General features: G+C 37.6%; 3 protein-coding genes across 4 annotated transcripts; 2 read left to right on the top strand and 1 right to left on the bottom strand.

Annotated features, from left to right (window-relative positions):
* Positions 1-266: 266 nt before the first annotated feature.
* LOC122821053 (acidic leucine-rich nuclear phosphoprotein 32 family member D-like) lies at positions 267-7,774 on the top strand. 2 transcript variants are annotated; one of them, XM_044098890.1, is made up of 7 exons: positions 267-422; positions 2,810-2,959; positions 3,488-3,610; positions 4,563-4,740; positions 4,821-4,909; positions 4,980-5,058; positions 5,505-7,774. In XM_044098890.1, the coding sequence occupies exons 1-7, from the start codon at positions 369-371 to the stop codon at positions 5,582-5,584; spliced, it is 753 nt and encodes a 250-aa protein (XP_043954825.1). In that variant the 5' UTR covers positions 267-368; the 3' UTR covers positions 5,585-7,774. The 2 variants fall into 2 exon arrangements, with proteins under 2 accessions (XP_043954825.1, XP_043954824.1); XM_044098889.1 differs by having other exon boundaries at positions 4,977-5,058; positions 5,505-6,741.
* A 169-nt stretch (positions 7,775-7,943) lies between these two features.
* LOC122821026 (coronin-2B-like) lies at positions 7,944-13,410 on the bottom strand. The gene is made up of 13 exons (XM_044098850.1): positions 13,201-13,410; positions 12,899-13,015; positions 12,581-12,730; positions 12,306-12,506; positions 12,107-12,223; positions 10,921-11,025; positions 10,563-10,659; positions 10,020-10,135; positions 9,863-9,953; positions 9,635-9,771; positions 8,955-9,122; positions 8,802-8,870; positions 7,944-8,252 (listed from the first exon to the last, which is right to left on the bottom strand). Exons 1-13 carry the CDS (start codon positions 13,399-13,401, stop codon positions 8,190-8,192), a joined length of 1,632 nt encoding a protein of 543 aa, XP_043954785.1. The 5' UTR covers positions 13,402-13,410; the 3' UTR covers positions 7,944-8,189.
* Positions 13,411-20,240: 6,830 nt separating this feature from the next.
* On the top strand, positions 20,241-23,301 carry LOC122820978 (tripartite motif-containing protein 16-like). Its single transcript, XM_044098748.1, has 2 exons — positions 20,241-20,402; positions 21,555-23,301. Exon 2 carries the CDS (start codon positions 21,627-21,629, stop codon positions 23,289-23,291), a length of 1,665 nt encoding a protein of 554 aa, XP_043954683.1. The 5' UTR covers positions 20,241-20,402; positions 21,555-21,626; the 3' UTR covers positions 23,292-23,301.
* Positions 23,302-24,112: the final 811 nt, after the last annotated feature.

Below are 24,112 nucleotides of genomic sequence, written 5' to 3'. Positions count from 1 at the left end.
AACGTTGTGTTACTGTATCGCTTTATGATACAAAAACAGCGCACTTCCGGAAACTGTTTGCTTTTTCAAAATAAATGTAAAACGCTAAACATATTTTGTAGATTATTTCATAAATACGAGGCTTTTATTTTGCCTATATATGAAATAAGCTAATATATTTTTCAATTATGAGCTAGAATGTAAAATAAGTAAAGTTAATGGTCAGCGCGTCTACTGGACCGCCTCAGACTTTTATTGTTGTAGTCTTCGTTGGAAGTTCTTTGTGCTAGCTGTAGCTAACTTCACTCTGTTTCCGCGTGTTGATGCTGAAGAGAGGATCGTGTAGAAACGAGTGTTTTTGCATCGCAGAGAGTCAGAAGTAGAGGAAAATGGACATGAAGAAGAGGGTTTCTTTAGAGTTGAGACACCGGTCTCCAGCGGAGGTGAGAGTCCCGGGTTTTTAACTATTTGACTGCGGTGTGAACTCAACCGGCAGCGGGAGGGGGAGGAGGAGAGGTGGTGAAGCACATGGCAGCTGGATCTGCAGCTTCACCAAACTGCAAACTAATTTATTTATGTCTTGAAATCAAAGTTGTTCTAAAATAACAGATAAATTCTGAATTTTTGGAGGTAAATTTATTTGCTGTTGTTCACTCTATCATGTATCTACTGCGAGTATAAACTTGTGCTGGTGACGCTGAAGTTAGCGTCTGTTTCGAAACTTTAGTAAAGGGTTGTTTAGATAATTTGAGCTATCTTTATTGAACTATGGATCAAAATATAAATTCCTTAGATACCCGGACTTTATTATTCTAAACTGAATATTTATTTTTTTGAATATAATATTTTAAAGTTGGTGATTTGGGAACATATGCATTCTTAAAAACAGACATAAGTTAGAGAAATGTATAATTATATTTTGTAATTTTTAAAATTTCACAAAATTAAAACAACAACAAAAGTTTTTAAGAGTATTTGTACAATTATAAACGATGTTGATAATTCAAAATCCTGAACTAGTGAAGTACCCCTTTACTATAGCTCTGAATCGGATACAAACTTCAGCCTCGTACATCCGTGTTTGTGTCTTGGGCCTAGCTAATATCTGGAACTACATTACTACGCAGCTGTATTTGACTGCGTTAATATAAAGTGATGATTACCGCAAATTATTAAAATAGCTTTTCATTTTTTATTTCAATTCATGGAAGTTATTAAATATGTTTATAAACCAATAAATATGTGTCGTTTGAACATTACGACGTATTACATTTTCAACTCGGCAGGAAATGAGTTTTGAATGTTAATCTTTTTACATTAAATACAATTAAAATAGAAGGTTACGCTTAAAATATTAATTTTTGAGTTTGCCTACACTGAACTTTGTGCCCTTTTTGTGTATTTTTACGTTCTGTTACTTTAATAGCTGCCTGTACCAACGCTGTGTCAGAAAGTAGTCGGATCCCATGGCTGTAACATGCCGTTAAGTGCGCGCTAACTCTAGCTTGAAGCTAAAGTAGCTTAATGGTAATTCATTGCGCTCTGCCCGACATGTTATTCATGTTAGTTAAAATTCTCAGGTCTAACATTAAACTTAGAAGAACAATATTGTTGTTGTTTATTTTTTTTAGCGTTTATGGAGGTTAAAAAGAGCAAGGCGACGGTTAGCAGATATGAGACCCACGTGACGCCGCTCGTGCGTTGGGAGTTTACAAACAGAAAGGAGGCTGGGTTCCAATAAAGACCTGGTCGGGACCCGCTCCAATTCTGAAACTGATCAGGACCCGCTCCAATTCTAAAAACCTTTCCAATTCTAAAACTGATCTGGAAACCTTTCCAATTCTAAAACTGATCTGGAAACCTTTCCAATTCTAAAACTGATCTGGAAACCTTTCCAATTATAAAACTACTCAGGAATCCTTTATATTTATAAAACTGCTAACTGATCCATTTTATTTATAAAACTACTCTGTTCCGGTATCTAATTGATGAGGGGTGTTTTACATTTAGATTGTAGTGAAATATATTTTACAACCATTACAGACTCATTTTCACTCTGGCAGGTTTAGTTAGCTGTAGCTTGGTCCACAGAGGAATCAATGATAGGTGTGTAAATTATTAATTAGCAAGTAGCTTGCCTGTCTAGAATGTGCACCACTTGGAGGGGTTGGTGATTGATGTATCAGGGAGTTACCAAGGCGTCAGACAGTCGTTGAAAAGAGATGGATGTTCCCCTTTTCAAATTGAAACCCTGGAATTAAAATGCATCCCTGTTGAGTTGCAGAGCTTTACATGTGAATAAAAACCCTCCACACCTGAAAATAAAGTCCTGCTGAGTGATCAGATCACTCCTTACATGATAAGAAATGCACAAAGAAGCACACTCTAGCTGCTAATTTGTTGTGGGCTGGGAGACACTTAAACAGGTCTGCTGGTGTTTCTGTAGTTTTTAGGAGCTTTAATTACTTTATTATTTAGGCATCAACTAAACAGATTATTAATTTAGTGATTCCAGGATTCAAAACAGACACATTTCGAATGCACTGATTTGAAATTTGTGGCCAGTTCTGATATTAATATCCCAGTCATGGCTGATATTTATTGATGTTAAATATACTATTCCCAACCCACCATGTAAAAAAGTTAGTCAGTTAAACTCCTCAATCCTTTGCTGCATCACCACTACAAACCGTATTGTGACATTGAAGCATTTGCAACAGAGTTTGTGAAGTTTTGAAGAAGCTGAATAATATTTGATTAATTTAAATTTGGATGCGTAACTGTAACGTGTAACGGAAAAGTGATGGTTTGGTTCTGATGATGCGTTCAGGTGCAGGAGCTGGTCCTGGACAACTGCCGCTCCAGTGAGGGAAAGATTGAAGGAATCACAGAGGAGTTCTCCAACCTGGAGCTGCTCAGCCTCATCAACGTCGGCCTGACCAGCGTAGCGGACATCCCCAAACTGGACAAGCTCAAAAAGGTGAACTCTACTCAGAATCCCCTGGCAACAATAAACTGATGTTTCTGCAGAGTGTAACTTTTATAAGTGCTGAAACTGTCACTGTACCGTAACATGAGACAGATGATCTGTGGAAAACAACACCTTCACCCAGTGCTTACTGGAAACAACCAATCAGAGCCAGGAGGCGGGTCTTAGTGCTGTCAATCACTTATGCTCTCTGTTACGCCGCAGCCAGCAGAGAATGTTGTGAGTGCTGATGCTAGTTGTTTCTCTGCTAACTGCACATTTAATGGAGCGTACACAAGGATGATTGACAGCACTAAGCCCCTCCTTCTGGTTTTGATTGGTTTGTTGAGAGGAGCTGCAGGAGATCCGTTTTTTCACAGATTCTCATAAACATTATAAAAGTTGCACGCTGCAGTTTTAAATGAGCTGTTGATCTATGAGGTTTGTTGTGATGATGAGAACATTTAGACTTTTTACTACTGCAGAGTTCAGCTTTAAATCCCACTAAACACTCAATTTTACCCCCCTCTGTGTCTGTAGTTGGAGTTGAGTGATAACAGGATATCAGGCGGTCTGGAGGTTCTGGCAGAGCGGCTCGTCAATCTGACGCACCTCAACTTGAGCGGCAACAAGTTCAAAGACATCAGCACGCTGGAGCCACTGGTAGGTCAGAAATGAGTCGCTGACCCCTCCAGTTTGGTTGGTTACCGACAGACATGAGGCCTGCTGGCTGTGTTAGCTTACAGTCGACCTTCTAACTGGAACATTGAAGCATTCTGACGTAACGACTTAAACATATAATCTGACTTTTTTTTGGTTATCTCACTTTCTTTTCTAAGAAAAAATATTACAAATGACACAAAGTACTTTCAAATCTCTTCTGTGACTTGCATTAGGGTCAGGCTGCAATTATTTTTAATTGTTTAATTACAGGAATATAGTCATAATATTAACTAAATGAAAACACAATCTAGTCTTTTATCTTAAATATCTGAATTGACAGGACGCCGGCTCCGCCCCCAGCAATCCTCCCCCAATCATTCCAGGGCTCTTGTTAGGAACTGACCAATCAGCGTTTCAAGTACTCCAACAATATTGACAGTATCTATCATAGAAAACACGCTGAGGTCAGAGAGATTTAGAGGAAAATAGCAGATAATAATGGCCCAAGTTTTCAGTGGCTTAAAATAAGATTCTGACAAACGTTACCCAGAACATGTAGAGGGTGGAATATAATTCATTACCTTTCCACAAAAAAACGAGGAGTCTGGAATAACGCAAGAATGGATCATGGACTGCAGCCCACCTCACCTCCAGTTGAACAAAACTGATGTAAACATCCCAGTTGTTGACACTTCCTGATAGCTCTGTGCTAACGACTCACTGCATCAAATAAACACAACTCAGTTAAATTAGAATAAGAATGTTAAACATCTATTCATCTCCAGATCAATGAGTGAAGGTAGATATTCTGGATTTTCTGCATGTGGATTCCAACAGTGGCTCCATGGCAGCATGGAAACAGACTGCAGTAAAGCTGTACTGTCATTTAAACAACGTTTCATTTTTCACAAGCCAGCTTTATTTAAGTCTTTACTTTTTTTTGCTGCTGCAGAAGAAACTTTCTCAGCTGAAGAGTTTGGATCTGTTCAACTGCGAGGTGACCAACCTGGGCGACTACCGGGACTCCATCTTCACGCTGCTGCCTCAGCTCACCTACCTGGACGGATACGACGCCGACGACTGCGAGGCGTCCGACTCGGACGGCGAGGCCGACGCCGTCGATGATGAAGGTCTGTGCGGCGGCGGCGCCAAAGCTCAACGAACGGTTCACCGTGTTTGACGTTAATCTGAATCTTCTGCGCTCTAATAGGAGAGTCAGAGGAGTTCTGGGAGGAGGAAGAGGACGATGATGAAGATGTGGTGGCGGAAGTGGACGACGACGACAGCGGTGATGATGAGGTTAGCTTCCTGCTTCTTCTCCTCATCTTCATCACGTTGGTCACCACATTAACATGCTGGTTTCTGGCAGGACGGGGCGGTGAACGGAGAGGTGGACAGCGAGGAAGATGACGAGGATGATGATGAAGAGGATGACGAGGAAGATGATGGTGAGTAGCTGAGTGGTTTAACCTCCAGTCTGAGATAAAAACCTGATTTTCTTTTTAAAACGCCTTAAATAACCTTTGTAACCATGGAAAGGTTGAAATATTCAACCCTCTCTAATAATCCATTAGTCACTGCTGTTAAATTCTGTTGTGGAAAAATATTTAATCTCATATGTAGTTATGTGTTTTCCTTGTGGTTCTTTTCTGTCAGGCAAAACTTTTAGTTGCACACAAACATCTTCATTAGGTTCACTAGCTGCTAATACAGTACGTCCCTGCTAGCTAGCTAGCTAGCTTCTATGCATTTGGGGGAAAAAATGTCAGCCTTCACTTTTATTCAAACTGGCATTAAAAAGTTCTTGAAAGTCTTAAATTTGACTTTCTGAAACCTGCAGATGCCCTGAGTTAGTAAATAGTGAAATTCAATGAGTGACTTGTTTCCTCCTCAGATGAGAATTCGTCTCCAGAAAAGGGACAGAAGAGGAAGAGAGAGCCTGAAGATGAAGATGATGATGAAGATGATGAGTGAACCCTCCCACTGTTCCCATCAGCCAACACCAGCTCTGCTTCCACTCCCACTGGGCTGCTTCCCCTCCGTTAATCCTTCAGAACCAAAATAACTTCCTCCTCTACGCTTCACGTGTATCTTTTATCAACAATCCGCTCAACTCCTCAGATTCTTCCTACGTTTTTTTGTAGATTTCTTATAAACTCAGGAATAAAATATAAAAACTCAAAAGTTAGGAGACATTTATAAACATTTTCTTTCCTTTTAAAATATGGGTTTTCCTCCCTTTTTTTTAATTTTTTGTCATATTTATACAATCGTCACTTTTTCAGGAGCTCAAGGTGGAAAATGACCAGATTTAATTTTTACCAGTTTAATTTCTTTCTCCAAATATATCCGACTATATTTTACCAATAGCAACACAAAGATCGTAATGTCTTCACAGAAAACATGAAATCTAATATTTTCCTCTTGGAAACGTCTGCAGTCATAAAATAAAGCCTCAGTTGAATTAACGTTTCGTTGGTCGATTCCATCAGAAGCCGTTTGTGTAATGATGTAAAATAATAATATGTGAAATGATTAAATTCAGGTCGGTGGATGCAGGTTATTGTATGTTGAGGTTTGGCTCTCGTTTTTTTTTTTCCCCCCTTTGACCTTTGACCCGATCTGTCGTCCCGGTTCCCCGCAGCCAGCTGCGCTCAGGGCAAACTGTCTTGTTTTGTTTGTGTTTTTTTTTTTTTTGCCAGCAGAGCTTTTTAAAAAATCTATTTTTTCAGAGAAAGTTTTGTTTACTTTTGTATGGCTGCCTCAGGGCGCCGTCTCTCTCTCTCTCCCTCTCTCCATCTCTCTCTCTCCATCTCTCTCTCTCTCTCTCTCCATCTCTCTCTCTCCATCTCTCTCTCTCTCTCTCTCCCTCTCTCTCTCTCTCTCTCTCTCTCTCTCTCTCTCTCTCTCTCTCTCTCTCTCTCTCTCTCTCTCTCTCTCTCTCTCTCTCCCTCTCTCTGTCTCTCTCTCTCTCCATCTCTCTCTCTCTCTGCCTCGGCGTTCGTTTCCAGAGAGATCCGTCACTCGCATCGAAGCCATGAGGTCGTTTGCTTGTTTTATTTTTATTACTTTCTGTAAGTTAAAAATGAGAAATCATACAAAAGGACTCTGTAAATAAAATCTTAACATTTTCCTCCTGGTGTCTCTTCATGTTTTCATTCTGAATTTACATGAAAATGTTCCTAATAAAAAGATTTGTATGGTTAATCTTTTATTGGTAAATTTCTACACAAAAAGTTGTAAATTGCAGAGAAACAGAAATTTATCCCCAAAATTCTAAATTTTTTAAGTTAATCTAAAGAAAATTCTAGAAAAAAATCATAAAATGACTGAGTTTCAAAAGTAAAAAATTTGTCATGTGAAAATCTTAAAATTAGAGATTTTTGAGTTTTTAAACTCAGAAATTCCTTTATTTTTTCTACAAAAATACAACTGAAGAATCTGAATTAATGAGTTACAACATTTAATTTCCCTTTGGGATCAATAAAGTATCTTTCAATTGAAGATTTCTTTGGTGGAAATTATTTTTCTATGTGAAATGACCTTCATATGTTGCATGTTGATTATAAGAAGTTACAAAATAAATTTTCTGTAACTTCTAGTTGTGACACGTTTGTCCACAAGGGGGCAACAAATCAACGTTTTTAAGACGAAATTAATTCATTTCTCTCGACAATATTAGTTCGGCCTGGGGCTGAACGACATGGGTAAATCGGTAAAAATCTTTTTTTCATATTAAGTTAAATTTTGTTAGATCTTTTTCTTCTCTAACTTTCCTTAAATATAAATTTCAAATTACAGAAAATAATTTTCTAAAAGCTGCCTTTGTTTGAATTGTTTCTTCTGGTAATTGACTTGAATTCAAAGTCCAACTAAATAAAATCTGTAAAAGCGACTTTTTAAATATTTAATTGTTATGAATACATTTGATTTGATTAAACTGGTTTATCAAGTTTAACCGCCACAACATTTAGCAGTTTCTCATTATTTTCAGCAAACTGCTAATTATTTAGGATCTACATCAATTGCTTCTGTCTTTTGTTTTATGTTTTACATCATTTGCTTTTATTATGTCAGTCAAAATTATCTATACTATTGAACGCTGAATAGTTTTCATTTCATTGTTTGAATCATCACACACAAAAATAAAGTAGTTCAATATCTGACTGTTTTATGCATTTCTTGTTTTTTTTCAGAGAATTTTTTCCAGATTTAATAATTTCTCTCAGGTGGACTTCAGTTGTCCAGCTTTACTCAAAGATTGTTTCTAATTTTTACTGTAAATAACTTTGTACTTTGCACATGCTGTGAAAATATTGGAAATTTTCAGGATTTGTCACCAAGATGTGACTTTGTTGCACTAGAAAACACTTCCAGAGAGAAGAGTCACCAGTTTATAACATTTAGTACAAACATACATTAATACTGATGTTTTCTGCCTATTTGTTTCATTTAATTATCAAGTTTTAATCTTATTTTCACAATTTTTATACATATAAATTAAACAGTTCTTTGTTTCCGGAGCAAAAGTGAAACAGCTTCCATGTTGTTAAAGTCAGTGTGAATAAATGTGATTGGATCAGAAGGTCGCCCTCAGGTTGCTCCGGTTCTTTATATCCAGCTCCAGTTTAGCGATTCTCACCTGCAGGATGGAAACGACCAGTCAGAATCATTTCATACAGTTTTTATTATTATTAATATTTAAGTGCCTAAACTTTGTATAGATCGCTGCTGGACCTATAAAAAAGCTTCTTGTCATTACTCAGATCATCAAAGATCAATTATTAATAAATTGATACTGTTTAATATAGTATTAATCAAAAGTAGCTATTTCTGTCCATAAATAACTTCTCTAAATTTAATGCCGACCAATAAACACTGAAACAAAACGTCATGGGAACCATAACAAAGAAATGTGTTTGCCTTTGTTATGTTTTGTAAGATTTACTCAGCATATGGTATAAATGTTAACCAAATGTTGTTTTTATATTTATTCATTTTTTTATTCTTTCTTTTTATTTAGTTTTTTCATACAATGAGTTGGCCTTCAAATATTTTTGACCAAGAAAAATGATTATTTTCTAAACCTGTCAAACAAAATGCAGACAAACTTCCACATGTTAAAGTGAAAAGTCTTTTGTTTCCATCCGTCTTTATAGACTATAAAAACATTTTCTGTTTTTGAACCGACCTCTTTCTGATGCAGCTCCTCCTTCAAGCCTCTGATCTCGTCTTGTTGTTTGTAAAATGCCTGCAGGAGCTGAAGCATTGAGTCTGTCAGTGAGTTTATTCTGAGAGTTTAAGGAATGTTGTCTTTAATTATGAATCTGCGGTTCTGTCGGACCTCGCTCTCGGTTGTCGGCGGCGGTTTCTCGGCCGGTTCGCGGCAGTGAGGCGTGCAGCGGTACGACCACAGCGGACTCTCCGTCTCATCCGGCTGCCAGCCCGACAGATCGCTCAGCTCTCCGGGGTATTTGGCGTCCTGATAGGCCAGCTGCTCCTCCAGGAAAGCCTGAAAACAATAAAACATTTAAACAAAACCAAGTGGAGACGTTTACACAACCAGAAATTAAAGTCATCTCAATTGTTGTTTTATCAATTAATCAGATATTTGAGTTCTTAAAGGTAAAACTTTTTGGAAATGTTTATTTTTTCCCTTGGTTTCCGTGGTTCAGGGTGATGTGAGCGCCCCCCGGCGGCCATCTTGTTTTACAGCTTCTGTTTAACTTGACTTTGAATTCAGGTCAAAAACGCAACCAAATATAGATAAAAATAAAGATTTTTTTTCTACGAGAATAAATTAATAATAGTACAACTTTATCCTGATAATGTTTATTTTATTTTTAAAATACTATAACTTTATTCTCATAATACTATGACCTTTTTCTGGTAATATTCTCATACAACTTTATTCTCGTAATATTATGACTTTATTATTGTATTATTTTTATTCTCATTATTCTCTTTGTCCTCATACGACTTTATTCTCCTCTTATTATTCTCATAATTAGCGTATCAGCGTACCTTTTCCATAAAGTCCAGGTATGTGTTTGTCTGGAACCTGACGGTGCTCAGCTGCCTCAACTGGTTTTTATTCGCAGGAATTTCAGCGTACGGGTTTTCCACATGAGCCTCTGGCCTCAAGGACATCAGCACCGGACCTGAAGAGGAGAAGAGAGCCCTGCTACCCTCTGACATAACCCTAACCCTAACCATCTGGAACCATCGGTAATGTTTGTGAGGGTTAAATACCCCTGTTGATGCCCAGCAGCCACTCCTGAGCCGTTAGAGCTGCCTGGTTTCCAGCCGTCATTGGATACAAATCCTCATGGAAAACCTCAGACTGGAACAGAAAACCTCACCTCATCAGCTGCTGTTACCAATAACGACACGACGGGATGATCGGTACCTGTTTCCGTGGTATGATCATCGACAGAGGCTCTACCAGGTCTTTGACAGCAATCAGCCGATAAAAACGGAAAATCTCACACACCCTCACATCCAGGCCGCGTTTCGGCATCACACCTGAAACCACAACACAAATATGAAATGTTTCCCAACAGATTTCATCTGAGCTCTTTACATTGTTAGTTATCACTCCTTTAACTTTATCAAAAGTTACTTTTCAGAAAGTGTCCATGTGGCCTGGGGGCCATTTGTGGCCCTTGAAATGACTTTAAAGCTAACGATAAACCAAAGTTAGTTAGCATGAGTCCTACAATATTAACTCATTGTTTAGTGTTTCACAATACAATATGACATTGTTTTTGGTTTGTGTTGCCAAAACTGTGTGTCCTGTGTAACTAATTTTAAGGATGTCTGTCCCCCATTTTTACTTCCACTATATTCAAAATCTATGTAGGCGTCTTTATCATCAGCATTTCTCAAACCGAACTTGTTTTCTCCACTTTAAGTGATTTAAATACTGTTGTTCTGAGTGTGATAATCCAACCCAGTCCTTTCTGTGGCAGCAGCGATCTGTACTCCATCAGGAAGCTGATGTAGGGTTTCTCAGAGCTCAGCTCGTAGTATCTGATGTTCCCGTCCCCCTAAAACACAACAACAACATTCATGCAGAAACCTCATTGCTGCTGCTTTTAATACTAAAGTATTTAGAGGTAAATACTATCAGAAACCAATCAGAAGTACTTCTAGTTTACCAATTTAGACCCAAAACCTTGTAAACATCACAGGAATTACACTGAACCAATGATTGGTAAATAATACTTTATTGAACTTGGAAAACATTTTAGTGTTCAGATCCAACATGTTACATTAATTATTCTGGATTTAATTGGCATTTTTAAAACCTTTCCGGCCAAGTAGAGCATCTGTGTATCAGGGTCGTAGAACGGGAAGAGAACTCCTGCTGACCCGTCCAGATCTTCTTCATACAGAGGCTCTGATAAATCATCCTGCACATAGAAAAGGTCAAAAAGATGTTTTAGGTTTAAACAACTGGAAACAGTTGTTTAAACTTTTTTGGACTGAATCTTGCATCGTATTAGAATTACAAACGGGTTCACTTTCTAGTTACAGCATGACTGGGGGTTCATCAACACCAATCCTGTCTAATTCATTTTAATCTAAGGTCATTTTATTTAGAAAGCACGTTTTCAGCAACAAGGCAATTCAAAGTACTGTACATGAATTAAAAGAAAATACAAACAAAACAACAAACCAAAGGAAAGCGCAAAAGAAACTAGAGTATATAAACTAGAACCTCTAGATCTAGATTGCTAGATAGGTAAAAGTACTCCATTCCTGTTCAGAGTTACTGGATTCTAAATTTGTTCTAATCTCTGTTTTGTGTTGCTAAATAAGCATAAGCAAGTATTCTCTGGATTTTCAAAGTATTCTCTAAATTTGTAAAAGTAATGAGTACTCCACAGTTTCTATGTAATAATAAAAACAAAGTGTTGTTGTTCTGGAAGATGTTTTTCTGGATTCTAGTTTATTTGGGAAGATCGGCCAAAAAGTGAATCTGGTTTGCCTACAAACCTCAGCCTCGGTTCGGTTGAAGTGAGGTTCGGTTCGGTTTGAATGCATATGAAGCATGAAAAACAGGAAGTGGACTACAGCGCAGGGCATTCTGGGTAAATTCAACCAAAACAAACACGCTGGGCTAGCGCTAGCGGGGGAGATGACTCGTTTTTTTTTTTGTTTTTTTTTTTTTTTTTTGTTTTTACAGAAGACAAGAAAAATCATCCAATCGCTAAAATCTGACGTTTTTCCATTTTTGTTTACATTTTGTAAAGAGGGAAGTTGCGCTCAGGTTCTTCTTCAGAGGTTTTCAAATTGTTTCCTTCAGTGGTTCTTGGTGCAGCGCCCCCAAAGGCGAGGAGGGGAAAAGGTTTTTCAAAAGGTTTGGCTGGTTTGCCTCAGTGCAGCGTTAAAGTGAACTCCAGCAGCTGAAAATGTAAATAATGTTACAATTTCGGCCCCCAGCTGAACCCTAAACTAATCCTATCTGCTGGTTTTAAAATAAAGTCTTACTGGGTCCCAGAGGATGATCTGTCTGTGGTTCCAGGATGAGCTTCCAGTGGACAGGAGCATCTTCAGCCCTGTGATGTATAAAACCTTGTTAGCCCTGTGTGTCTTGTTGTTGGAAACCTGTAAAACCAAACAGTAACATGACTACCAGTTCCACCAGTTGATTTACAATCCAAAACAAAACACTCTTTACAAAAACAACCTGTAGGATCTTCCCGGTCCGCGGCTCCAGAACCCGAATCCGCCTGTCTTTAGACGTGACCGCCAGTCTGCTGCCGTCGATGTTGAAGCTGACGGAAAGCAGCAGCGCCTCGGACGGGTAGCGATGGTGGACGGGCATCAGGACCACTCGGACCGGGTGTCTGATAACAGAACCGGAATGGGACACATCCCAGAGGAGAACCTGGAGAAGAAGTTTGTAAACTAACATAAACTTTTATCCGTAGAGAAATGTCACTGACTAGAGAGGCGTCTGACCTTGTAGTCGTAGCCCGAGCTAATCAGCAGATTCTCAGCAGTTGGATGCCATTCAATGATAGCCACCCTCCTGCTGTGACCCGTCAGAGTCTTCCTGGCCTTGGTGAGGTTCTGTTGGACCCCACAAACTGGAATATCCCAAATCTTCACCTGCATGCAGACGCATAATCCTGGTTTTATCCTAAATGTTGTAATTTCTACTAACGTTGACCTGACCTTGATTTTAGGCTTAACCATAAAATAAAGTCTGAACCAAAGAAGACCTTTGGACAAAGAACCTTTAAATGTGAACAAAGAAAGTAAAACATGGCTGCTTACGGTGCAGTCTTCAGAGCATGAGGCAATGCAATAATCGTTAAACGGATTCCATTTGACGTCCAGGACTCGGCCGCTGTGACCACAAACCCTCGGACAGTGAGGGTCTACTCTCCCCAACTGCAAGACATTTTACTTTGCTAAATTAAAATACCTATTTAAACATTTCTAACTAAAAGTTTAGTTTGTTTAGTTTCCTTTGGACAGTAGACAGACAGAAGGTCTTCAAGGCCTTTTCAGTTTAATAAGTAGCAGTAAAATGATCGTTGTGTTGGTTGGAAGTAACCCAAGTTTGACCTACATACACATTGAATGGGTAGGACTAGGAAGGCCCCGCCCCCGGCGCACTCCGTCACCACGGCGATGAAGCAGGGATTGGCTGAGCAGTAGTGGTTGTCATGGACGCTTCTTGTGATTGGCACTCCATCGTAGCTGTGCTCCTTGGTTGCTGGCTTCCCGAAGACGTAGCGAAACTTTGAGCATCGGAAAGACGAGCGCCACGACATCTGGAGGACAGGAAGTGACAGAACAGGAAGTTTAGAGAGTTTCACACCAACTACAGAGCGGACCCTTAAAGGGGCAGTATGATGTGTTTTCCAGGCACATAGTGCCATTTTATAGCACAATTTCTCTTTAAATCTTTAGAAAAATGGAGCTGCGCCTCAAAGGCGGAGCTAGGTCCTCCCAGGCGTTTTGTACAGGTTGCCATGGAGATTAAAAGATTTCTCAAACATGTGTGAAAGAATCCAGTTTTGTTTTTGATGAGGAAATAACATCATAACATGATCTAAAGCTAAAAAAAATGTTGCTTTTATACATTACACTGCAATAATACCAAATCTTATTAAGTACTTGAGTAGTTTCCAGGGCAAATATTTTGAAATAATACAAAATTGGGAGCTTGGTTTAAGGCAATAATTCCTTAATAGAGATGATAAAATAAAATAAAATACTTCTACTAGCAACTAGTGTAGCTTGTTTCCCATAATACAAGCCAAATAAATATTCTCCCAGTTGGAATTTTTTCTTCTGGGAAAATTTTTTGAAATTTGAAGTTGGAATTTGGACATTTTAATTTTGGAATAAAAATTTAATTATAAAGTTGTTTTTCCTGATTTAATGATGGTTTGCAGTCCGTCACCAGATTGTCTTTGACGTTGTTTAATTATCACAGTCATTCTGCCATTTCCTCCTATATTATTACTAGAATTATTACTTTATTATTATTTTTCTCTGTTTTTTTCCTCTCCATTAGTAGCAGTGTTTGTTATTTTATTAATAATATAATTAAAGATATCTGTATTGTTTTTCCCTTCATTTTATTCTTATTCTTCCTTCCTGTATCACATTAAAAAAATTCCCTTGCTCTTATTTGTTATTGTTTTCTACATCTTCCTTACTTTACTTGTTTTACCTGCAGTTTATGAAAATAAAAGAAGTTTTTAATCTAATTTTCTCCCATTTTGATCCTCAGTAAAATCCCAGAACCTTGCCGTGTGAAACTCAGCGGCTTCATTATCGGTCCTGATCAATAATGCATCCAGCCGCAGTTATAGGTATTTATTATTATATAAATAATAAATCAGCTTCTTTCATGCTTCATGTTTTTAATCGCACCATCAGTTCACCTTGCAAATTGAAAACCTTTTGTACAAAATGTTTTTAAATATTTGTGCTACAACCTCCGCTGACCTTTGACTTTTGCTGCTAAAGATCAGCTGGCTGGGCGGAGAAAATGTAATAACTGGTAAAAATTTTATAAAACAGGAAATAAAGACAATAATAACACAAAGTTATTGAAAGTTACAAACTTTCTCTGACATAAAAGATGGATAAAGTCTCACCTTGAGTCGGTTGAAGGTTCCTGCTGCTCCTCTTCCTCCAAACTAACATGAATTTAAGTCGGTGAAACGTTTTTATTCTGGATCTAAATATAGACCAACCTGACCTCTTACTGGAGACTCCCCTCTTCTTCTTCTTCTTCTTCTTCTTCTTCTCCTTCTTCTGATCCATGACGCCTGGCCTCTGCTTCCTCATTAGCTGAGCCGTTTATGCTCGGCTGCTCAGCGACAAACAGCAGCTACAATCTGATACGACTGCAGCCGCACACACACACACACACACACACACACACACACACACACACACACACACACACACACACACATCAAACACAAAGAAAACCCAATTGACGCCTGTCAACATGAACCTGCGGGAGACAAACAAATTACTGTGAAATAATTTACATTTTCGGTGAATCTGATCTGATTTCTCTGCATTATAAAACAATTTATTCAGTTCCTTCATTGGAAACATTTTAGTTTTTCTTCTCATTAAAGTATCTTGACAAAACAAAACGTTGTGTTATATTTTTAAAAATTCAATATATATGCATATTTTTTAATAAAAGATCATGTTTCTATACTCCAATAACTGCACACTGTTGTTTTTGTACAGTACATTATTACTTTCATGGTTGTTATTGTTAATCTGTTTTTTTTAAAACACTTTTACAACTTATTTGTAAACTTATTAGGGCTGAAATAATTAGTAAGATCAATTGAGTTAAATTGATTATTGAGATAATCAATTAATCGTTTTAGAATCACCTGGTTCATATTCTGTAATTCTCTTTACAAAACCTCCTATTAATCACCTTTAGCTGTATAATTATTAATCAGTTAATCGCATGTTGATGTTAAAGGTATTTAATCAAACATTCACTAGAGGAATGCTCTTATTGCATTTTAGGCCATAAAATGTTTATTCTCCAATTTAATTGTAATTTAATTATTTATTTATCTGTATTTTTTCTGTTCTTCTAATATCGTGCAGTTCTTGTGTTTTTTCTCTTTCTTTGTTGTTAAAATTGCATTTGAAACAGTGAGATATTAAGAGCTTTGGATTTAAATAAAAACAGTTTGTGTTTTTTCTGGGCGGATTCTTCAGGACATTCTGACATTCTTATGAAGTCACAGCGGTGCTGACAGCGGTTCTGGTTCTGGTTCTGGTTCTGCTTCTGCAGCTTCTGCAGCTCTTGGCTTCAGTTTGTTGGGAGATTTTGCTGTTTTCATGTTAAATCTACTAAAATCAGGTAGGAAAACTGGAAACAATCTGAATGATTCTGAACGTTAACCTGCAAAACAATCACAGAGTTTTCACACAGAAAAGTTTGAGCTTAATGTGGAAAATGACAGAAATATTCACGAGTTTTATTTTTGACTAAATGAAGACTTATTCACCTGTTTGTGGTTTGAAATAGTCATTAAAGTAAATAAATGCTTTTTTTTCTCTGCTGCAGTTAGATTTAAAAGTAAAGGCAGTCGTTTTAGAGTCGTAACTTTTTTTTTAAAGTGTTTTCTTACTTGAGGTCTGCCTGTAAGGAAAGGAAAATGAAATTTAAATTTAATTTAACAGTTTATTTTTGGGGGATTTTTGCTGTAAAATTGCACTCATATTTTCCTGCTCAGCTCAGTTTTGAAACCAGTTTCGGGTTCTTGCTTTAACTTGTTTCTTAGTTGAGTATTTTATTATTCCACCATCCAGATTGACTAAAATAAAAAAAATAACTATAAAGTTGCTTTCAAAATATTTGTAGACTGAAGGAGATAAAAAGGCTTGAAATAAACGGAATTTAAATTATGTACAGAATCATAATGAGGCCCTTTTTGGTTAATTAGTAACAGATGAAAACAACTTTAAATCCTCAGTAAAAACAGTTTGCATTTGACTTATAGATGTCTTCACTTATAAAAGTGGCTGGACTATTCACAAATTAACACAGGATGTAGATGAAGTTTTAAAACAGTCGTTTGATTCTTAGTTACAAATAAGAAATATGAAACTACAATGAAGCCATTTTTTTATTGTCAAAAAAAGATGAAGAGAAATTTAAATGTGGTTTTACTTCCCTTTAATGTTGAAAATGACTTCACTTCCAAAACAAAAAAAAAGAATATATATAAAAAATTGCATATATGTAAAACAAAAATATATCTCAAATCAGTTTTGAAACCTTCTGGCCTGCCAGTGACATCACAGGGTGATATATTTTATATATTCAACCAAATTTAATTTTCTAATCAAGACAAATTAGTGTTGAAACTGAAGCTTTGTGGATCAAGACATTAACCGGAAGTGAACTATAGCGCAGGGCATTCTGGGTAAATGCAACCAAAACAAACGCGAGACAGCGCTCGGAAATGACTTGCAGTCTTTCACCAAAGAAAAAAATAAAATCCTTCTTGTTTTCAAAAATGGAATCCTACAACCATCAAAATCTGTCGCTATTCCATTTTTGTTTATATTTAATAAAGAGGAAAGTTCCGCTCAGTGTCTTCTTCACAGGTTTTCGTGTAATTTTCTTCTGTGGTTTTTGGTGCAGCGCCCCCAGCAGGCGAGGAGGGGAACATATTTTTCAATTACTTTGGCTTGTTTTGCACATCAGCTGAAAATGTAACAAATGTAGCGGTTTTATTCTGTTAGTAAACCGAATCTACTGTCAGGTGTTAAAATACACACTGCAAAAAACACAAGTGTTATTGGTCTAATTTTAAATAAGACTAAACTAATTTACAATTAACATTTTAATAGATATAGGAACTTTTTGTAAGTCAATAATTTCTTAATATTGATGAAAACATTAAGGCATATTAATGTTTTCCCACGTTACTTCACTTCCCACATATGACATGGGAAAATGTGAAGTTATAAGTGAAATAATCTGCCAGGAGTTGTAAATTTTATCAATATTGAAGAATTATTGACTCAAAACAATCTCCTATATCTTGCTAAAAAGTTTCTTTTAAGTTTGTTTCAAGTGTACTAAGATATTTGCAATTGAAACTAGACCGAAAATACTTAAGATTTGTGTTGTTGTTTTTTACAGTGTGAACACCTGAAAGCCGAGTGGTAAAAATACTTGAGAAACTAGAGGAATTCATGACTTACCTCTTTATGCTGATGATATAATTGTGTATTTTTGAGTGGTAAAAACATTCTGTGCTGATTTATTTCAACATAATCCACCAGGTTCTCTCTTTTAGTTTGTGTACGTCAATGCAACCAAACTCTCAAAGCCCTTTACCAAAATCCTCCCAGCTGACACAAGCGTTGATGTGCATCCGTTTAATGGTGAGGAAACTCCACACCATACCAGCTCCAAACCATTTGTTTGAATTTTGCTGTTGGAGAATATTTGTTTCTTCACATGCAGGATGCAAGCCAAACCTCCAATGTCCATTTTGGAAAGAGCTGTGACTCTTTAGAAATCACACAGCGGTAGGAAACACACAAACCCCAACAAGTTTATCTCAAGCAGCTGAAATTCACTGAAACCAAGACGTAATATTGTCCAACGTGTCGCCCAGGGCGTTTCCAGAAAACTCCATGATCGTCCGTGAAGCACTGAGAATGGACCTGCCTCGGCACCTCGTCCTCAGGAGAGTCCATAAAAGGCTTCAAACGATCGGGTCAAACTACACAGACCTGAAAGATTTGGTGGCAGACCTGTTCGAACAAGATGGCCTCCCGTCGTCGCTGGACCAGGAGATCCCCATGGAGACCAACCAGCTGGAGGAGGCCATGATGATGAACAGCCCCGTGGTGAAGGACGCACTCAGGCGCGGCGTGCCCCCTCACCTCATCAAACCGCTCATACGGGCCAAAATATTAAGATGTGGCGCCCCCTATTCTGACGTCCGTGAACTGCTCGCAGATGTGCACAAAAATTAGATTAAAGCAACCAATTTATCAATAAAAGTGCTCACACTTTTACTGTGGTGTTGGTGATGGTGTCCAGTTGATACAGTGGATTAACATTATGGAAAGAATGTATTTTTAGTAGTATTTGGAGGAAATCTGAACCTACTTTATTTTTGACAAACCAAACCCTTTGAGCAACCAGTTCCCCTCCTCGCCTGTGGTGGCGCAGCTGAAGGAGACAACATGAAAACCTCTACATACAACTAAAACAAACGCGCTAGTTTAGCACTAATGGGAGAAATGTCTTTCTTTTGTTACCAAAAGCAAAAGAAAAATCATACAACACTAAAATCTGACGCCAATCTATTTCTGTTTACATTTCACAAAGATGGAAGTTGCACTCGGTGTCTTAGCGTTGTTTATCAATAGTTCTTGCTGCAGCGCCACCACAGGTGAGGAAGGGAATAGGTTTTCAAAGGGTTTAGTTTGTTGCACAGCAGCCTACCAGGAAGAGAGTAATCATGTTGAAAATTGATACGCATTTTGACTTTTTGAAGATTTTACATAATAGCAACAGCTGCAAACTATAACTTCATCACTAAATGACTCTTAGTTGGATGCAGAGTCTACTTTTAATTTATTATTTGAAAACAAAATACTATAAAAACAATTCTTACACATTTGTTCACAAAACTGTAGTTTTTTCCAGTTGAACTTGTGGTGACAAACATATCAGTACTTTAATGATGCTGTTTATCTCTTTTCTCGCAGCTTTTCTGCTCTTCTCGTCCTGTTTTATTGCAGTTTGTTTATTTCCACTCACTTCTGAACTACAGGGAACAAAGAGACTCAAACTATCAATTATATTGCAACATAAAATAAACATAGTTTAAGGAGAAGGTTAAGAGTTAATTTGCTTTAGAGATCAGATTGTTATCAGCTAATGATAGATCAGTGAAAGTCAGAATACTCTAAGCTATCTTCATGTAATGTAAATAAATCTAAACAGTAAAAACTGCACATAATTCCCAGTAAGTGATCCATGTAAATGTTCAAAACACCAACAACCAATACAAAACTGTTCAAAACACCAACAACCAATACAAAACTGTTCAAAACACCAACAACCAATACAAAACTGTTCAAAACACCAACAACCAATACAAAACTGTTCAAAACACCAACAACCAATACAAAACTGTTCAAAACACCAACAACCAATACAAAACCATTCAAAGCACCAACAACCAATACAAAACTGTTAAAAATGACTGAGCCAAAAAGTGAAGCTCTCGATTTACCGGTCAATGTACGTTCCCACCTTTATCTATGGTCATGAGCTTTGGGTCATGACCGAAAGAACGAGATCGTGGAAACAAGCGGCCGAAATGGGTTTTTATAAAATGACCTTAATGGCAGGTTTTGAATCATTTAGGTTAGTTAAATAATGTTACATTTAAACGGTTAAAATGGCTGTTGGGTCAATGACGGGATGTATATTCTCTCAATTTAGGATATTTCCTTTAATAGACATTTATATAATAATTGATTTCTTAGTGCAGTACCTAAACTCAGTCCATAGGTGGAGGTAACGCGCCACTCGTTTTACAGCAAGAAGACAGATGACGTAGCGGAAGTGGAATTTTGAATAATTTCGTCCGTGGAGTTGCTGAGACTGTTGTGATGCTGAGATAAAAACAAATTCTAGACATTTTCCGATCATCCGATCATTTAGGGGGGAAAAAAGACCTTGATGAGGATCCGGTACCGCTCGGTTCAGAGCCCAGTTGTTCTGTTTCATCAGGTAAAACCAACAAAGTGGAAAATGAGAAATTATTACTGCTTACATTTTACGTTAGTCGCATTTGTTAGTGTTTCTGAACAAAAAGAGGCGGAAAATAATCAACTTATCTGTATTTCATTAATTGTCATTTTTAATTTATATTCTCTTTTTATATTTGAGGACGAGTATAGGAAATGCAGAAATTGTTTTGGTGTTTTAATTTTCTCTGGGTTCACAAACCACGTTTTGAAAGTTTTAATTGTAGCGATAGTTAGCCTACCCTTGTTTCTGAATCTTAAAACCGTTTTTAGTTTGAAATTGAATGGCTCTACGTGATTGGCTGGATATCTATGGTGACGTAACTCATGTGGAATGAGTGGTTCATCGTTGAAAATTAAAATTGTTTTGTTTCAAGCCTTGGGCAGAGAAATGTTTCAGACTCATGGAGATAATGCAAATTTTTATGTAGTTAATAACTTAGATTTTTTTTCTGCACGAATTAAATATTTATGAATCTTTAGAAGTTTTACTATTCTTAAGTGGTTTCGTTTTCTTATCACTTTTATGTATATTATAATGTTTATTTGGAGGGTGGTGGATTGTTGTCTTGGCCTGACAGTGACAAAAGGTAAAGTTTAGTATCAGATTCTGCAGGAAAAAAAGTCTGATTTTGGGTTTTTGTGGTCATTTAAAACTTAATTACTTTGTTGGCTCTATAAAATAATGAAAGAGTTGCAAAATGAGCAAACAATATCAGGCTGCAGGTCCACCTGTTCAAGTACCAAGCCAGGTTACAACTTTTTTATCACTTTTGATTTTTTTCTTACATCCAAGAACCTCACATTGTATTACAAACTCATCATTGCCCTGAACTTTGGTGTTAGCTAATCCTTAATCAAAAACCAAACAATGCACTTTGAAAAATAAAACCTCAGGTACAGTGGCAAAAGTTTAATGGAAACCAATAAAAAAAAAAAAACATTTTCATGGTAAGAAAACATTTTGCTTAGCAAAAATGAAGCATTCATGCCCATATACTTTATCATTTCAAGTCAGTAAATTTTTTCTAGGTAGTTTACTTGAAAAAAAGGCTTTAATGAAATTAGATGTTTTGTTGTCACAATTAGAGCGTTTTGATAAAACAAATAATTTGTTTTATCTACATATCTTTAGGTTACAGAAGACTTTGACCAACAGACATTTAAACCTAAAACCACGGCTTGATTTGAGCCGACTTCATCTCCAATGAAGGTTAAAAAGACACCTAGCAAGACAAAGTTGCAGCAGGAAGCCATCTCCTGCTCAATCTGTCTGAACCCACTGAAGCGACCAGTAACTATCGCCTGTGGACACAGCTACTGTATGAGATGCATAAATCTCTACTGGAATGGAGAAGATCACTCTAGAGTCTACATCTGTCCTCAGTGCAGACAGAATTTCACTCCGAGATCCATTCTGGTAAAAAGCACAATGTTGGCTGTTTTAGTTGAGCAGCTGAAGGAGACTGGACTCAGTAAAACTCCAGCGGATCACTGCTACGCTGGACCTGAAGATGTGGCTTGTGATGTCTGCTCTTGGAGAAAAATGAAAGCTGTCAAGTCCTGCCTGGTCTGTTTGGTGTCTTACTGCAAAGAACATGTCAAACCTCATTATAAATCTGCTTTTGATAAACACAAGTTGGTGAATCCCTCCAAGAAGCTCCAGCAGAATATCTGCTCTCGTCATGATGAGGCAATGAAGATCTTCTGTCGTACTGATCAGCAGTGTATCTGTTATCTCTGCACTATGGATGAACATAAAGGACATGAAACAGTCCCAGCTGCAGCAGAAAGAGCTGAGAAGCAGAAGAAGCTCCAAGTGAGTCTCCACCATATCCATCAGAGAATCCAGGACCGAGAAAATGATGTGAAGCTGCTTCAACAGGAGGTGGAGGCCATCAATGTCTCTGCTGATAAAGCAGTGGAGGACAGTGAGAATATCTTCACTGAGCTGATCCGTCTCCTCCAGGAAAGAAGATCTGAGGTGAAGCAGCAGATCAGATCCCAACAGGAAACTGAGGTGAATCGAGTCAAAGATGTTCAGGAGAAGCTGGAGCAGGAGATCACTGAGCTGAAGAGGAAAGACGCTGAGCTGGAGCAGCTCTCACACACAGAGGATCACAACCAGTTTCTCCTCAACTACCCCTCACTGCCAGCACTCAGTGAGTCTACACACTCATCCAGCATCAAGATCCGTCCTCTGAGACACTTTGAGGACGTGACAGCAGCTGTGTCAGAGCTCAGAGATAAACTAAAGAAAATCCTGAGAGACCCATGGACAAACATCCCAGTGACAGTCAATGAAGTGGATGTTCCATTGTCAGAACCAGAACCAAAGACAAGAGATGAATTCTTAAGATATTCACAAGAAATCACTCTGGATCCAAACACAGCACATCGGAATTTGATATTATCTGAGGGAATGACCAAAGTAACATTAATTGATCAACAACAGTTTGATTCTGATCATCCAAACAGATTCACTGATTATTATCAGGTCCTTAGTAACGAGAGTCTGACTACACGTTGTTATTGGGAGGTGGAGTGGAGCGGAGAGTTAGTTTATGTCGCCGTTTCAAACAAGAACATAAGCAGAGCAGGAGGATTTGGACTCAATAACAAATCTTGGACAATATGTTGTACCACAGACAAATACACATTTCATCACAAAGGCATTCCAACTCCAGTACCAGGTCCAGTTTCCTCCAGAATAGGAGTGTACCTGGATCAGAAAGCAGGTATTCTGTCTTTCTACAGCGTCTCTGAAACCATGACTCTCCTCCACAGAGTCCAAACAACATTCACTCAGCCGCTACATGCTGGGATCTGCCTGTTTGGTGACTCCTCTGCTGAATTCATTAAACCTAAGTAGTCAGCAGTGATCTGATGTCCAGTCTGTTAAAATGTGTATTTTAGTTTCACTGTCTTTAGTCTCCATTATTGCTGCCGAGAGTTAATTGTTCTGTAATTTCTTCAGTGCTCAGAGATCAATACTATAACTCTGTAATCTTTATAAACGTGTCAAGTCTCAACAGTCAGAGGGGAAATTCATGTAAATATTTAGCAAGCCATGCACTATTATTTATGAAATTCCAATCTGTAAAAGGTTCTTCCATTGGTTGAAGTGTTTGTGTGTAGGAGTACAGGTCTAGTGAAAACTGAGCTTGATTTCAGAAACTTTCTTTCATAAAACTGTTAAATGGTTTAAAGACACATTAAATTAAATAATAATGTTTTCTCTGCCTTTAATGACTGTCAGGAGGACACTAAGCTCTGCATGGTGGTACTTTTTCTGTTGATTGAGACAAAATGAATCGGATATTAAACTGCCGTATTATACGAAGATGTTTACGAAGCAAACAGCACCCCCTACTGACAAATTCAGGGACTGACGTTAATCAACATGTTTCAGGCTGATTAGCCAGAAGCAGATTAATTCCTGCATCTCAGATATTTCCCCATTACTTTGTTTTTCTTAAGAAACAAGAAAATGTAATTCCATATGATCATATCTCCAATATTAAATGTCATATTTATCACTCAAGTATCACTCTGTTATGCAACACCTTACTCTACATCTGAGTGTTTCAAAACATTTAGTATTGATTTATATAAAGAACACACATTTACAGTTGTCGTTGTTCGCATCATTGTACCAAAAAAACCCATTAGTTAAAACCCAAAGTTATAAAC

The sequence above is a fragment of the Gambusia affinis genome, linkage group LG18 (genome assembly GCF_019740435.1).
Source record: "Gambusia affinis linkage group LG18, SWU_Gaff_1.0, whole genome shotgun sequence".
In the NCBI taxonomy this organism is placed as follows: Eukaryota; Metazoa; Chordata; class Actinopteri; order Cyprinodontiformes; family Poeciliidae; genus Gambusia; species Gambusia affinis.
This window is presented reverse-complemented; position numbering and strand designations above follow the sequence as displayed.